The sequence below is a fragment of the Microplitis mediator genome, chromosome 2 (genome assembly GCF_029852145.1).
Source record: "Microplitis mediator isolate UGA2020A chromosome 2, iyMicMedi2.1, whole genome shotgun sequence".
NCBI lineage: Eukaryota > Metazoa > Arthropoda > Insecta > Hymenoptera > Braconidae > Microplitis > Microplitis mediator.
In genome coordinates this window covers 22,669,246-22,684,750 of record NC_079970.1, presented here as the reverse complement: position 1 = coordinate 22,684,750, position 15,505 = coordinate 22,669,246, and the positions used below count along the sequence as shown (strand labels likewise).

At 31.3% G+C, this 15,505-nt stretch overlaps 2 protein-coding genes across 2 annotated transcripts in view; one reads left to right on the top strand and one right to left on the bottom strand.

The window, feature by feature from the left end:
• Positions 1–15,505, top strand: part of LOC130678600 (uncharacterized) — a 128,297-nt gene that overhangs the window by 25,635 nt on the left and 87,157 nt on the right. The window lies entirely within an intron of this gene.
• On the bottom strand, positions 7,248–14,078 carry LOC130678594 (opsin, blue-sensitive-like). The gene is made up of 8 exons (XM_057485914.1): positions 13,796–14,078; positions 12,603–12,794; positions 10,863–11,078; positions 10,606–10,736; positions 10,294–10,466; positions 9,753–9,913; positions 9,588–9,683; positions 7,248–7,743 (listed from the first exon to the last, which is right to left on the bottom strand). Exons 1-8 carry the CDS (start codon positions 13,867–13,869, stop codon positions 7,635–7,637), a joined length of 1,152 nt encoding a protein of 383 aa, XP_057341897.1. The 5' UTR covers positions 13,870–14,078; the 3' UTR covers positions 7,248–7,634.

The window sequence follows — 15,505 nt, the reverse complement described above, 5'->3', positions numbered from 1 at the left end:
AGCATTAAATACACGAATATAGGATCGAGTTTCAAAGTTTAAAATTAAGCCGACAGTAATTTTTTATTTTAATTAGAAATTTTATCCCTCAATTTATATAATTTTTAGATTTGGTCAAATTTTTTCTTCAATTTAATCATAATTAAAATTAATTTATTTAATATTTTTAATTGTTCATAATGCAAAAAAATTATTAGCGAATAAAAATTTTTATGATCCTCAAGTTAGAAGACAATTAAAAATTTTCGGACTTTTTGTTTCAACAATTTAATTAAAAAACTAAAAATATACACATGTAGAAAATCAAAAAAACTATAGGTGCAATTTTTGAAAAATATTTTTTTTTTTAATTTATCATTTTCCGAAAGTCCAAAAATTATTAGACCTCGGCTAACTTCAGTATCATAAATTTTTCCCGCTAAGAAATTATTTTTTTCTGTGGGTGAACAAACAAGCAGATCAGTAATACGGGAAAATTGATTGTAAGTAGTTTTAAAAACTGAAAACATATATAATAATTCAAAACTCGAGATTTAACAAACAGAACTTTTGCAAGAGTTTTTAAAGTTGACGCTCACTAACGACTGCCGCGATAAAATAATTTTTCTGTTCCTTGGAAGTATTTAAACTACTAAAAATAATTTATTTCGCAGAAGATTCTTTGAAACAATAGTAGCCGAGTTTGGAATAAAAAATAGCTTGTTAACCGCGTGCATCTGTCAGTGCGGTTGAATTTAATTCAACTTTTAGTTGGCACAAAAGTATAATCACGAAGGCAACCGCTAGAACAATAATAGTGCGCTACAACAACAACAACAACAATAACAACACCAGCAACCCCAACGACGAGCTATCTAGTGGATGAATTTCTAGTAGTAGTGTATGATCCATGGCCTGGTCATATAATACGTACGATAAATATGCCAGTGTGTGAGCTATAAATCCTGGGTAATTGAATTTTCAACATTCGCCGAGGATTGGAAGGTGTGACCATGTAGGAAATAGGGTGTGGACGTGTTTCCTGAATAGAATAGCGTCTTTTGGTTGTTGTTACTGTACGGTGCTGTAAAATAGATGGGAGGGCCGGGAAATATGGCCACTTAGTCGAGTCATTATTTTGTTTAACAACCTTTTGGTTAAATTACATTTTCAGTAGATTAATATTTATCAGTTATCAGTCATCACTGATGACTATTCGAAATAATTTTTGTGGTAACGATTCGACCAGAAATTGTCAATATATTTTATCTTCACAAAAATGATCGTTTTTAATTATTTTTAAGCGGAAAAAATTCACTATAGAAAAATTGAATAGGAAGGAGCTGGACCAAAATTATGTTTTTTTGAAGTTTTGTAACCAAGACTTTGCCCTCTTAAAATAAATCAGTGAAAATTGCTGCAAATCAGTGAATATTCACTACGAATTAGGCCCGAGTATATCACTGATTCAATCAGACTATAGAGAAATTAAGTGGGAAGGAGCTGGACCAAAATTATGTTGTTTTCAAGTTTTGTAACCAAGACTTTGCTCTCTTTAAATGAATCAGTGAAAAGTGCTGCAAATCAGTGAATATTCACTACGAATCAGTCCAAGTATATCACTGATTCAATCAGTGATATACTTGGGACTATTTATGCAGTGAATATGCACTGATTGAAATACTTTTCACTGATTCATTTTAAGTGAGTACACTCAGAAAATTAAATAATAGGAATTACTATCTAGTTACGGTGAAATTTTACCATCAATCCGATAGTAGTGAATACAATCTAGATGATTGTATAAATCATCTAGATTGTAACATTCACCATATTGATAATAATTGTTACAACCTAGATGATTTATACAATTATCTAGATAATATTCACTACTATCGGATTGATGGTAAAAAATTTTACCATAACTAGATAGTAATTCCTATTATTTAATTTTCTGAGTGTAGCGTACTAGGGTTTCTAGTTGAGTTAAAATGGAATAGATTTTTAATAATTTATTTTACGACAATAATTTCACTTTGTATGCAAAACAAGATAATGAGGGAGAATTTTTAAAAAAATTTTATGACGTCAAGACTCATTGCCGAGGAGGATTCAAGCCGGTATATATGTCGAGGACATTTTTAATTTGTCGGAACTTGAGTTGAGATTGGAAGTTTCTTTGACAGGAACACCTAATCAAGATTTCTCCTCACTCTCTTACACTCAGCCGCGGTTCTTTTCTTAACTTTCCCTATCCACAGCCTCGCTTTCCTCCCCCCTCCTTTTTTCTTTTCTCCTCTCTACTACCCAGCCCGGCATTCCGTTTAGTTTTATTCCTCTGTTCCCGGCACTTGGCGCAGAAAACTTAGATTGTATGTAAGTCGCGAACGCCCGACAAAATGAGTTTGAAGCCGCTGCCAATGACAAACAACTAGGAACAAAATTTTTATATTTTTCTTTCAACACTGAGGATCTCTTGCTCATTTAGTTTTTCTTTTGCTGAAAAATTAGAGCTCAGAGCGGAGTAGCATGACAAGTATTTAAAATTTTTGTTTATTCATTTTGAAAATAAAAAGAGCCAGCGTTTTTATTATTTTTAATTCCGTAATTATCTGCTGGGGTTTAAGCAAATAGTGATGTCATAAATTTTGTAATGATAAGATCACCGTGCAGTGGGCATGAGTATACAAAATATATAGATATATGTACGTATATATTGAGGTAGGTAGAGCCAAGTCGATTTGCCATCACTGACTGTCCGAGTTTATCCAACCGAGTTTAACCGAGCTCAACGACAATAATTTATCCGCGTTCCCCGAGGTACTGTAATCGTTCTGTCTGCTCTGATGGATTAGGATACTTGGTTGTTGGAAACGATTGCGTTTTAGTGTGTCTATTTTAAAATCATGTTGACCCGATTTAATACCTTTTCATGTTAAACATTACTTTTTTTATTCGGACATTTATTTTCTCTATACTGAAAAAAAAAAAAAAACGATAATTAGAAGTTTTATTGAAATTACTCGACGTGGGAGTAATCATGAAGGGATATTAAATTATTGAGTCATCAAAATTAGTACTCTAATCATTATTATTATTGTTAAAAATTATTCAGTCTGAGCACAGGCCTTTGAATTGAAAAAATCTTAGCGATGTCCAAAGAGTTTTTTTTATGAAAATTAGGCTTATGTATGAAACAGTGTAAAAAATTAAGAGTGAATTCGGTGTGATTTAAATTTTATTTAAATCCGAATTTACTCCGTCATTCAGAGGTTCCGGAAGTAAAGAAAAAATCACTGCACGGTAAGAAATGCATGGCGTTCTACACCATGCTGGTATGGTCTCAAAGCAGATACTAAAATAGTATGTGAAATATTCCAAGACAGTATTGTAACGAGTCTATGCATAGCAGGCACGGCGAAACAGCTTGGTCCTGAGACCCATACTACAATGCCGAGGGTACAATGCTACTCGGACTAGTTTTTCCCGCCATAATTTCTGGCGTATCAATCAATGTATACTATCATATTACCACCAAAACTCTATAGATGTCGTTAGTTTAGGTTTCTCGGCCAGAAGCAATGTGGATACAGCAATGCAGTATGGGCCTGACGGCCATACTGACATTGCGGAGTCGCAACAACTATTGCCAATGTTACTATTCCCGCAATGGTTAAATCATCCATGCATACAATTTTATAACCTATAAATATCTTCGATACCATACAGTATGGCGTTCACACCCATACTGGCATAGTGATATCCGCAATATATTTCTTACCGTGTGCATACGGAGTAAATCAAGAGTTTATTTTTTCAGCAGAGTGATGTGGATTTTATTTAAATTCGTATTCACGACAATTGTGTACCTGAAGATCGGAACGTTTTCCGCGCAACGAAAAAAAAAAAACTGGAGAGTAAAAATTCTACTGGATGACTGGATTTCAGAAATTTTTCGCATATAGATACTGGTATGTCAGCCAAAAATCTTCGGCCACCCCCAACTTCCGGAATTGCCCCTTCAGCAGTCAAATTACATAAATTTTTTTCATTTTCGTTGCGCGAAAATCGTTCTGATCTTCAGGTACATTTCCAATTCGGAGTTTTAATAATTAAATACATTGCTTTTAGGAGAGAATTTCACCCCAAACTGGCATTCCAATATTAAATGAATTTCAAAGGAAATAAATAAATAAACAGTTATCCGCTCGCACACACTCCGGATTTACTCCGCGTACAGTCCGCTAATTTTTTACGGTATATAAGTAAATATTTATTAATATTATTAAAAGTGTTGAGTATTTGCTATTTCCAAGATTGATTATTGCTACAAAAAATACTATATATTTAAGTATATAAATTATGTCCTAAAATTTATTCTCTATCGACATTAAATTGAGTTTAAAGTGACTTTTATAGTTCATATAAAATAGCTAATCGTAAATAAAACCGTAAAATTATCTCTGTAACCAGAGCTCGTGTAAATTAAACTCCCAAAGTAATTTTCACTCCCCTATTAAATTACCGCCGAAGTAATTCAATGATGCTCAGCACTCGCTTCTCAGATTTTTAATGGCACCTTCAATATTTTTTTACAAAATGGATATTTTATCCTTATTAATATTTATATGGACTATAACACCTCTGAAAAATTAAAAAAAAAATAAATAGACTGAGTTAAGATAAAAAGTACCCCGAGCTGGATTCGAACCGCCGCCCCATTGTTCAGTTCCGTGCTCTCGAGTTGCCGTAAGCATTTTTATTTTTTGTATTGCAACTCATTAAATAATTAATGATAATTACTAAATACTTTTCTACAAAATATTACCGTAGTCATACAAATTAATTATTAAAAATAACAACAATAATTTTTTATTTTTTTAAAATCTTATAATAGAGAAATCGAGATTATTATCTCGCTTACTAATAGCTCATTAATTTTTCAAATAAAAAGAAAAAGATTTATTAACAAGAGTTCGAAAACAATAGATGTTACGAGGATGAAGAAACAAAAAGCTTCTTAATTCACAATAGACTGGAATTTGCAAAAAGAAGAAAAAAATCTGTCGGATCCAAGTATGTCAAAAATTAATCTGTACAATAAAAAAAAAAGTGATGGCTTCAACGCATTATTGAAAAATTTATCCGTCAACTAGTCGATGAAATTTTATTACCATTTTTTCTCCAGAATATCGGTTAAAAAATAAAATAAGTTCCCAGTAAATTTGATTCTACTTTACGCAGAAATTTAAGCTCGCAACTGTTACACTGACCCCCGTGCAAAGGGAAAAAAATAATAAAAATAAGTTACGAGAAGTACATTATCGTATTTTCAGTATAGCCCGCGATAAGTATCAGCTTACGAATAAAAGACTCGATTGTAAAAGAACTAAATCTTTATGATAAATTAAACCCACAGTTTTCACTCAGTGCACTTAAAAAATATATATCACTTTCGCCAGCTAATGATATTTAGTATTTACAAAGTTATTTATTTACTCAGGTTTCGATTTTGTTTTAAAATTAACTGATTTATCAGGTGATGTTTTTATTTAACGGGCTTGAGATAGTCGATCAATGTTACGTGCTTGCGGATAGCATCTTTTGTCGAGTAAGCGCACACTACAAAAGCTTTTAAAGTAAACCAGTTACTGACACACGAGATGCTCTATCTTATTTTTTTTTTCCGACCGACTAAATAAAGTTCCGGTATTACTCACTCCCGTTCTTTCGCTACCCCCTTATTATTAATTTAAACAGTGAACAGAGCATTATACTCAATAATCACTAGTGCCGGGTCGTTGTATAAATTCATTTCTCAGAATAATCCCTATTTGTTGTGTATAATTCATGCCCATGCATAAATAACCCGACAGTATAAAAGTAACTCAAAAATTAAAAAAAAAAACTCCGCGTGAGTTAAAACCATTCGCAAAGTCATTTTACGAGCTACCAGTTCGCAATAACTTGCATCGGCAATAGCTAGTCTAAAAGAATTGATTTAACCATTCAAAAAGGTACGACCACGTGCACTTGTACTTGTAAAAAAGTCGAAACAATAAAATAGCTATAAAAAATATAACTGAGCTAGAATAAAATAAAAAAGGTTTAATGCTTTTGTCGATACTTATTTTATACTAAACATATATTTTAAATGTATGTCTATATTTATTTATTTATATATATATTACGGTGTTTCAAAAAGAACAAAAATTTTGTTTTTTTCGGAACAAGCCAAGCTCTAAAATAATAATCTTCTAATTGATTTTGATAACTTAACATTAAAATGAAAATAACTCGAAAACAATGCGAAATTTGAATGAATTTTATTGAAAATAATTTGTAGGGAATAAAATTGTCTACAAGAAAGGTCTCATGACATTTTTTTAAAAGTCTGATAGTTTTGCTGGAAAAGTAAAAAGATCTCAAAATTTACTGTAGATTTGACTTCCAGCTCCAATAACTTTCGAACAGATGGATTTATTAAAAAAAGATGAGAGACTTTTTTTGTAGAGCGTTCAATTCTTTATACAAATATTTGATGGGTATTGCAATGCAATTTATGGTTCATTAGTTTCAAAAATCAGAAAAAAAAAATTTTTTTCCCATTTTATTCTTATGGGAAACCGATCTACCCATCGAAATTAATATTAAGGGCTCATATTTTCAGAGGCATATTTTGGCATATAAACGAAACTTTTGAACCTGGTTCCGAGAGAAAAAAAAATTTTTTTTTTTTTTTAAACGCCCTAATATATATGTTTGTTTGTGAATTATTTATATTGTTTTATTTATCTCGGAAACATCGGCGTTAAGTATTCAAGTAGAAAAATAAACCAGATAATCATCAACATTTTGTTTTTACAAAATTTTAATTGTTAGACATTTTTTTGAAATTATGTCCGAAAAAAAAATTCAAATATTTTTTTAAGGCTTAAACTTGTGAGCTACAAAGCTATGATCGATAATACGGAAATATTTAGGTCCATAAATAACAAAAACCAAATTTTTGTTTGTCGAGAATTCCGCGCGGAAAATTCCGCGCTTTTTAAATTTTAATTAAGTCTCGACTTTTTTTTTTTATTTAAATATTTTGAATAGTAGTCCGTAGAAAAAAAAATAATATCCACCTTCACCAATATTTTCACACTAAAACCGCTAAAAAATTTAAAAAGCGAATTCTTTGCTGGGAAAAAAATTAGAGTTTTCACTGCAGGAAATTTATGAGGGAATTGGATCGGTGTAAAAAATAAATTAAAGGCATGGAATTGCTTTGAAATATTAATTTTATGATTAAACTTGTATATAATGTCTCATATCCAGCGAATAAATTGACATAATCTCTCGCAGAGTGATTATCAAATAAAAGTAAATAAAGAGTTTAGTGATTGAAAACGAAATAAACAATTACGCGAACTGTCGAATGTCCGTTGGAATGCAATATACAATTATAGAGTAGTATCACTTGAGTAAGTAGTAAAGATCAATGTTTGGTCGGCAGACTCTGCACGTGTGGTGGTTGGCAATGCAGACCCCGCGCCCACTCGTCGATCTATTCTCCCCAAAATCCACCCAGTCCCACGGTAGATAACCCGAGCTTTTCCTCTTCAGTTTTATTTTATTTTATTTATGAGCTTTTGTCTTTTGTCGGTCACTTATGCATCGTCGCTGACCTTTTCCGTAGTCGCTGACACGCTGTCTGATACTGGCATCTGCTCGTGGATTCCCATCCACTTGCAACGTTTTTGTAACTCCAGTCGGTACCTTTGTTTAAATTAAAAATTTTTATTTAATTACTTATAAATTTATTAAAATTATACAATTTTTTTATCTACTACCACATTGGTAGGGCGGGGGGTCGTGAAATTTTTATAGAAAAATTTTTTCGTGTAATTTTGACTCAGTATTGAAGACAACGTGGGGTAAATTGGTCACTTTAGACAAAATACTTCAAAAATTTTTTTAAAGGTTTTTTTTAAAGCCACCGAAAATTTTTTTTTAACAAAAAAAATTATTCTATTTTTTTGATTAATTTAATCAATTTCGTAGATTTGACAGGTAGAATATTTTTATTCGGGCGCCCATTTTTCCCGGTCTGTACCCGAGTCAAAAAACAAATTCGGATTTAAGTCTCAAAGTTCTCAATGAGGTTTTTGAGAGTCAATTTAGAATTTAAAGATTGACAACAGTATAGAAAGTTATCTTAGTTAAGTCCTCAAAGTGATAGTTACGACCAATTTTACCACTTTGAGGACTAAACTGGAGTACAATAATCTGGATTAGAGCCTCAAAATACTCAAAACATACAGGAATAATTTTATGCGCATTTGAACCTCGGAAGTCTCATTCGACGTTTTCTCTCCCCTTCCTTTTCTATCTAAAATTTTCATAAGTCCGAAATATAACTTTTCATTCATCGAGGATTTTGAGGTCTTACTTATAATGTAAAATCGATATATTATTCGCATTTAGACCTCATAGTTCTCATTGAGGATTTTGAGTACTTAAGTAGAGTTACTTTCTGGGCAGCGAATAAAACATCAAAGGAATTGACGCTTTTGAGAATTAAACTAGAATTTGTTTTTTGACTCGGACATATTTATATAAATATTAAAGTAAATTTTATGATAAGTATTTATAGACTATGAACTGAAAAAGTTAATTATCGAGTCATTAATAAAATCTATAAATTACTTTGGTGACAATAACGGTTTTCACTTATTTATTGGGTAAAAATTTGCGTCAATAAAATTTATTAATTTTCAATAAACGGATTAATGTGCCGGTTATAGAATACTTATAAAATCACTGTCGTTAATTTTAAATGAAAGCTTAATACAATTTCAAATATGTACAAAATCAAAAAACCCGGGAAATAAAATAAATATTTAAAGCCCAGTCTCTATATTTGTGAATATAACTTTTAAAATCAATTTAAAATTGATACTTGATTCAGCTAATATTTTTAGTGTCAACAGTTAATATTTCATGACTTTTTCATATTCTAGTTATTAATTTAGTCGATTAAAAATACCCAATTATATATTTTAAAATGTATGTCGCCAGAACAATGGGTTCAGAAAATACTGAAAAGTTCAACATTTCTATACTTTTTAACCAATTATAGTTATCCTAGTTTTCTTTAATTAAATTTTTTTTTCGATAATTAATTAATGCCAAGTTTATTACGAAATCTGACAAATGTAAAAAAAATTATTGGATTAGGTAATAAATATTTAGCGGTGTCATGAAAACTGTAGGTTTCACAATCGTACGAATAATTAATTACGAAACCGTTAAGAATTAAATGCTTGTGTAGTTAAAAATAAAATATTTAATGAATGTAAAAGCTCATTGTTTTATGGGTGATAAGTTGACATTTACTTCTCTTAGAAATTAGTGATGATAAAACTTAAGCTGTACATGGGATATAAATACTAATTTTAAATATTAAAATCATCCCGAATTTATCGTACGTTAAAATTAATCCCGGGAAATCGACCGCAGCTTGCTGTAGTTATTTAGACTCAACAAACTGTGGAAAGTAGAATATAAGTGACAGCCGAATAAATATTTTAGAGTACATGGTACAATAAAATATTAATTACCTCGGGTGATTGATTGCGTAGACCCAAGGATCAATGCAGGACACTGTTTTAGCGAAGAGAGCCGGCAGCATCGTTGAGAAAGGGGTCAATGCGTCCCTATTAAAATAAATCACTAGAAGTAAAAATAAAGTTGTGATTGATGTCAGTGAATTTAAATAAACAAACCGATTTCCAAAAGCAACAGTCATTGTAACGACAGCATAAGGTGTCCATGAGCAGACGAATAAAAAGAAAATAGTAAAGGCAACTTTGGCTATTCTCATCTCAACACTTCGTTCCTTGTCACCTGAGTTAGATTGCAGGGACTTTACATTCATTTTTTTCGCCTAAATTTAATTTTATTATTAGAAATTTATTTTTTTTGTAACTAAAAAATATACGATACCGAAATTAGCCGACGTCTATAATAATTTTTTGATTTTTAAAATTGATAAATTAAAAAAAAAATATTTCAGCAAATTGCGCCTCTAGATTTTTTAATTTTCTACGTGCGCATTTTTTTTATTTTTTTTAAAAATTCCAAAATTTTTGTCTGCTAACTTCAGGATCATAAAAATATTTTTGTAAATGCAAGGGGGCTCAAGTCAAAATTGCTGAGTCTTAACTTCTGAGAAATTCCGAAAATTTCAATAGCCAGAAAAAAAAAACAGAACCTCAGTGCATATTTACAAAAATGAAATTTAAAATTAAACTCATAACGATTTACTTGTTCACGCAACATTTTTTCGTGTTTGCGGACAGAATTTATTAGATGTGAGTAAAAAGTTATAATTAGTGTCATCGGAATACAGTAAGACCATATAAATATGCATCCAACAAATACTTTGGTATCTTGATCTTCAGACAAGTAGTCGAATGTACAAGTTGTCAGAAAGCCCTCTAAATTTATAAAATCAATCATCATCATTATTATAAATATCAGAATGATGCAATGCAGTGAGTAAGATTAATGTGGATCGATAAATTTAAATTGAATTATCGATTATGTGAGAAGAAAAATAAGAGTTAGTTTTGATACCTGGCACGTATCGTCCCCAGACACGCATCCAGGGCAAAATGGTAAATGGCATAGTCCAGAACCACGTCAAGGCTATGATAACTCCTGCTTGTTTGCTGTTAAGCCGTCCATCGATTGGACAGGAAATCGTTCTGTAATTTTTTAAAAATAATAATAATGGTAATGATGAGAGAGATAATGATAATTGGTGTTGTTGTTGTTTTTATTTTAATGTCTGTAAATTATCAATGCCTGTATGTTTACGCGGGTGTACGTACTTATATCGATCGAAAGCAATAGCGGCATTGTTTATTGCCGAGCCGATTCCAGAAACACTGCCAAGGGCTGAATAAATGTCACAACCAAGTTGCCAGCCAACGGGACGTTCTAGAAAACTATTTACTATCAATAATGGCATCTCAACTGCCATTAGGATATCAAATAGCGCTAGATTTACAACAAACATATTTGACGCAGTACGTAATGATTTAGATCTGCAAATAAATATTTTAATATTTTAGATTTTTATGGGAAATTATTCTGTCGTTATTTATATTTTTTTTTTTTATTGCTGTTATTATAGATAAATATTTTAATATTATTTATTATTATCATAATTTTAATATCGGGGACGACGGTAAAATGAGCAGTAAATAAAAAATAACATTTTATTTTTGTGAAAGTTAACTATCCGTAAATTACTAGGTGACACGCGTCTTGGTCCCCAGACAAAATATCCCCGACAAAAGATCTTTGTGACAAAATATTATTGCATTCCTGGAGAAATTGTTTTAATTTTTTATCATGTTTTAATGTATATCAGATATATCAATTACAAAAATTTTGTAATTTGGCGCTAAAATATTTTTAACATATTACAGCACTACCTTGTGACTATTTATAAATATGTGTAAGCACAGTACTATTTCAAGTGTATAGGTTAATATATTTTATATTTTTATTTTTATTGTTTTTCTAGTATATAGCCGTAGTAACGGCCTTTTACACTTTTTGCCTTTATATCGCAACTGCTTTACTTCTCTTTCTGCCTTTATTGTGCGGCTGTGGCCCGACTTGTGCTTATACTGTACTGCATCTTTACGGCGATGCCCTACAACCTCCCTTGTGCAATGGAGGTGTAGTGGCGTAGGGAAACCACAGAGAAAACCTAGCCAGTACAGTTTCGGTTTGGGTGAAGCTCCAGTGATCGATAAAATTCCCATTTTACCGATCACTGGATCTTCATCCCGCGCCTAACGGTCAGAGACCTTCGTTCGAACCCGACGCGTGGCTAAACGGTCATCCAGCCAAATAGTAACCATGCTCGATGCTACTTAACTTCGGTGATCGCCCGAGCCACGCGCGTGCCGAACGGCTGCCTCAGCCGCTTAATATATTTTATAATTTATTTTATACAAAATATGTGAAAAATGGTCGGAGTACTATTTCTCGCGTATCGGTTAATATATTCTATAATTATACACACAAAACATGTGAAAAATGGACACAGTACTATTTCAAGCGTATAGGTTAATATATTTTATGTCAATGATGAATTTTTTTTATGCCGTAAGATGGACGGTGGAGTCAAATTCGATAGTTTTTTAATATTTTCGACCTCAGAATACAATAAATAATCATGAAAATGGATAGCAAAGTCCATGATTATTCTCTTCTATCATCATCCATTTAAAGTAAATGGTTCAACTTTTCATACTTGATAATAGTAAATTTTCATATCCATTGAGTTTAAAATATTATTTATTTGTTATTATTTTTATTTTTGATTCGGAGCTTTATTGTCGGGGATATTTTGTTCGGGGACCAAAACGCAGGCGATCAAATTACTATGGTGGCTATTATTTTATCTAAATATGTATATAATGAAATCGATAATGGTCGATTTTAAATCATTGTAATTTTAGACTCGAGATTTAAACGCATTATTATCAATTATTTAAATAAATTATTACAATAACAGTAAAATTTTAATTGTATAATTAAATAAATATACTTACGTAGTAAAAATCCAAACAACGCAGCCATTACCAACAAATGACATGACCATTAACATAAAATAAATCAATGCGAAGCCGATGTGCCAATACCGTCCAGGCGCTAAAAATCCCCGCCAATAAGGATGGACTAGATCGGAATACTCTGGAGGAATGTTCCATCCCAGTAGTCTTTCTTGCATATGCTGTACACTTCTATTGGTAATTTAAATTTGAGAACTCATTAATCATCGGTCTAATGACGATTTAAATTAGTCTGATGGGCGAAAAAAGAGAGGGGTAATAGGACCAACGGAATCGGAAATCGATGGTTAAAATAAAGTAATAGCATACGAATAGAATGATAATATAAATAATATATCGAAGGGAATAAAAATAAATAGTCAATCAATAGGCAAATTACGTGGTATGAATCAATGCACCTAAACAGGTAAAAGGCCGTAATGTTTTACGACAGAAATAACATCTGATAGAATTGCTATTAAATGATGAAACCGCGGTATCACGAATGCCACCGCAAAAACCAATGGACGGTACCGTAAATACATTTCACAGCAGTTTCAACAATAATAATAATAATATATATAATAAAATAACAAATATAAATTGGTGAGCGCAAACTTGGTCATCGTCACAAAATTACACGCTATTTCGCGATACAAAAATAAAATCCTTTCATGTCAAAGTCACACTCGGTACCGACTCCGGGGTGCAAACCCACTTGTCGTCATCTCTGGTATTGCAAATAATTAAATTTAAAATGAAGGTAAAAAAATAATAATAACGCAATAAAGTAAATTAAGTGAAAAAAATAAACAATCGTGACGAAGGGCTCTCGATGTCGAGAACACAAATTAAAGCAAGATCACTTAATAATTATTTAAACAGACAATAGTCCAATTAGTGAATTTATAAAATGAAACGGAAAATTATTTAACGGTCCACCACCCTTTTAATTGACGCATTTAATTAACGATACTCATTTTAAAATCACTAAATTTAATTACTTCCTTACACAACTCAAGCATCGGGTATTAAGTCAGCATTAATTTTCTCCATCTCACGAGTCGCGATTTCTCGTAAATTCGCTCGCATATTTATACTGACCCTTTCATTAGTCCAGTCTAGTTCATTCACCGGTCGTTCTACCGACACAATACCGCCGATTATAAAAGAAAATAATCAGTTGCACTCACCCGTCTCCCATACCGGGAACTCCTCCAACAAAAGCTTGCATCGGACTGATTACGTTGCTATCGTTCATGTACATCTCGGTATCTAGATTGCGTACAGCAACGACAACAACCGTTATTTAAAATAATAAATGAATACTTTTTGAAAAATACCGTCGCAGTTTAAAAAGCGGTCGCTATCCCTCCGATAAAAAATATTAAGCTCGAGGGACAATCGAACCCAGTGTTGTCTTCTATCTGAAGTGAGACGCGGTCAAGTCGTTCCGCAACTCACTTGTCTCATGACACAGTACCATTCCCTTATATATGTTCTCGGGTGCATTAGAGTTAAGAGATAGCGTGATTCCTGATAATTTAATTGGATTTACAGATGAAGAAACCTTGCGAGCGAAACTCGGATCCGAATGGTCACGCAATTTTATATCAAACTCATCCCCTTGGCACCTTTACCTTCCTCATTTATTTTATGTCTACATACGTAGTATATCTACTTAACCTTCTTTTAAACTTCAATGTCGCATTACCGCTTAATTCCATTTTATTTTTTATTTATTATTTATTACGTATCGTTTCTTCCACTCTCTCTTCCCCAAGGATTTTTAATTGGAATTATGACGTATAAAATTAAACCCGCGCATTAGTCATTATTTTTTACGCTAATTTAAACTCTATCTATAGGGGAAGGGGGGAGGCAAAACGGGATAGGCTGGCAAAATGGGATACCCTCAAAATTTCTTCAAAATTTTTTTTTCTCGAAAAACTTTCGAAAATGGTCAAAAATGACATCTAGTATCATTTTACACTATTAAAAGCTAAAAAAAAACATTTTTATATTTTTTGCGAAAAGTATAAATGAAAAAAATGTACAAATTTTATCGTACTACAAATTTATTTTCATGAAGTATCACAAATTAAGAAATTTATTTCTTTAATTAACTCAAGAACAATAACAACAATAATACTAATAAAAACTCTAAAACTGTAACATTGGTAATCATCATAATTTTAACTGTTACATTGTAACTTTCATAATTTTGTAATATTTTATAACTTTAGTGCTATAATATCACATTATTAACAGTTGTGTTAATTTTCTAATATTCAATATTTAATTATTTCTCTTATAAAAAAAATTTCTTTGGAATGAAAACTAACTAACATTATTTTTAACATAAGTATTAAAATTTATAATAAATAACGATAACGATATACACGGAAAAAAATGTGTAGTTAAATTTACTACAAATGGAGTTCCATTTACTACACTGACTAGTAATATATAGGATAACTACACGTTTAGTAACAGTTACTAGTACACTGTGGTACACAACCTGTAGTACCATTTACTACAGTAAGTAGTAATAAGAACTAGCATTAAATAACCACTGTGGTTCATTTTACTCCACAACATAGTAGAATATATTTTATTCGTAATGTATTAATTAAATATCTGTTAGTTAACGATCATTACACTGAAAAAAAAATTTATTTGAGTCAACTAAGATTTATTTGAGCCAAATATATCGTATATTTGGATATGACCAAATAAATATTTAATTATGAGAAAGATATAATATATTTGAGTAGTTTAATTGCGTGAAATAAGTGGTTTATTTGTGGTAAAGAAATGATCCAATTGCTACAAATAAATAAGGGCTTCAAATATATGTATAGTATCGCCAAATTTTAGGTTATTTGTCACAAATTTAATTT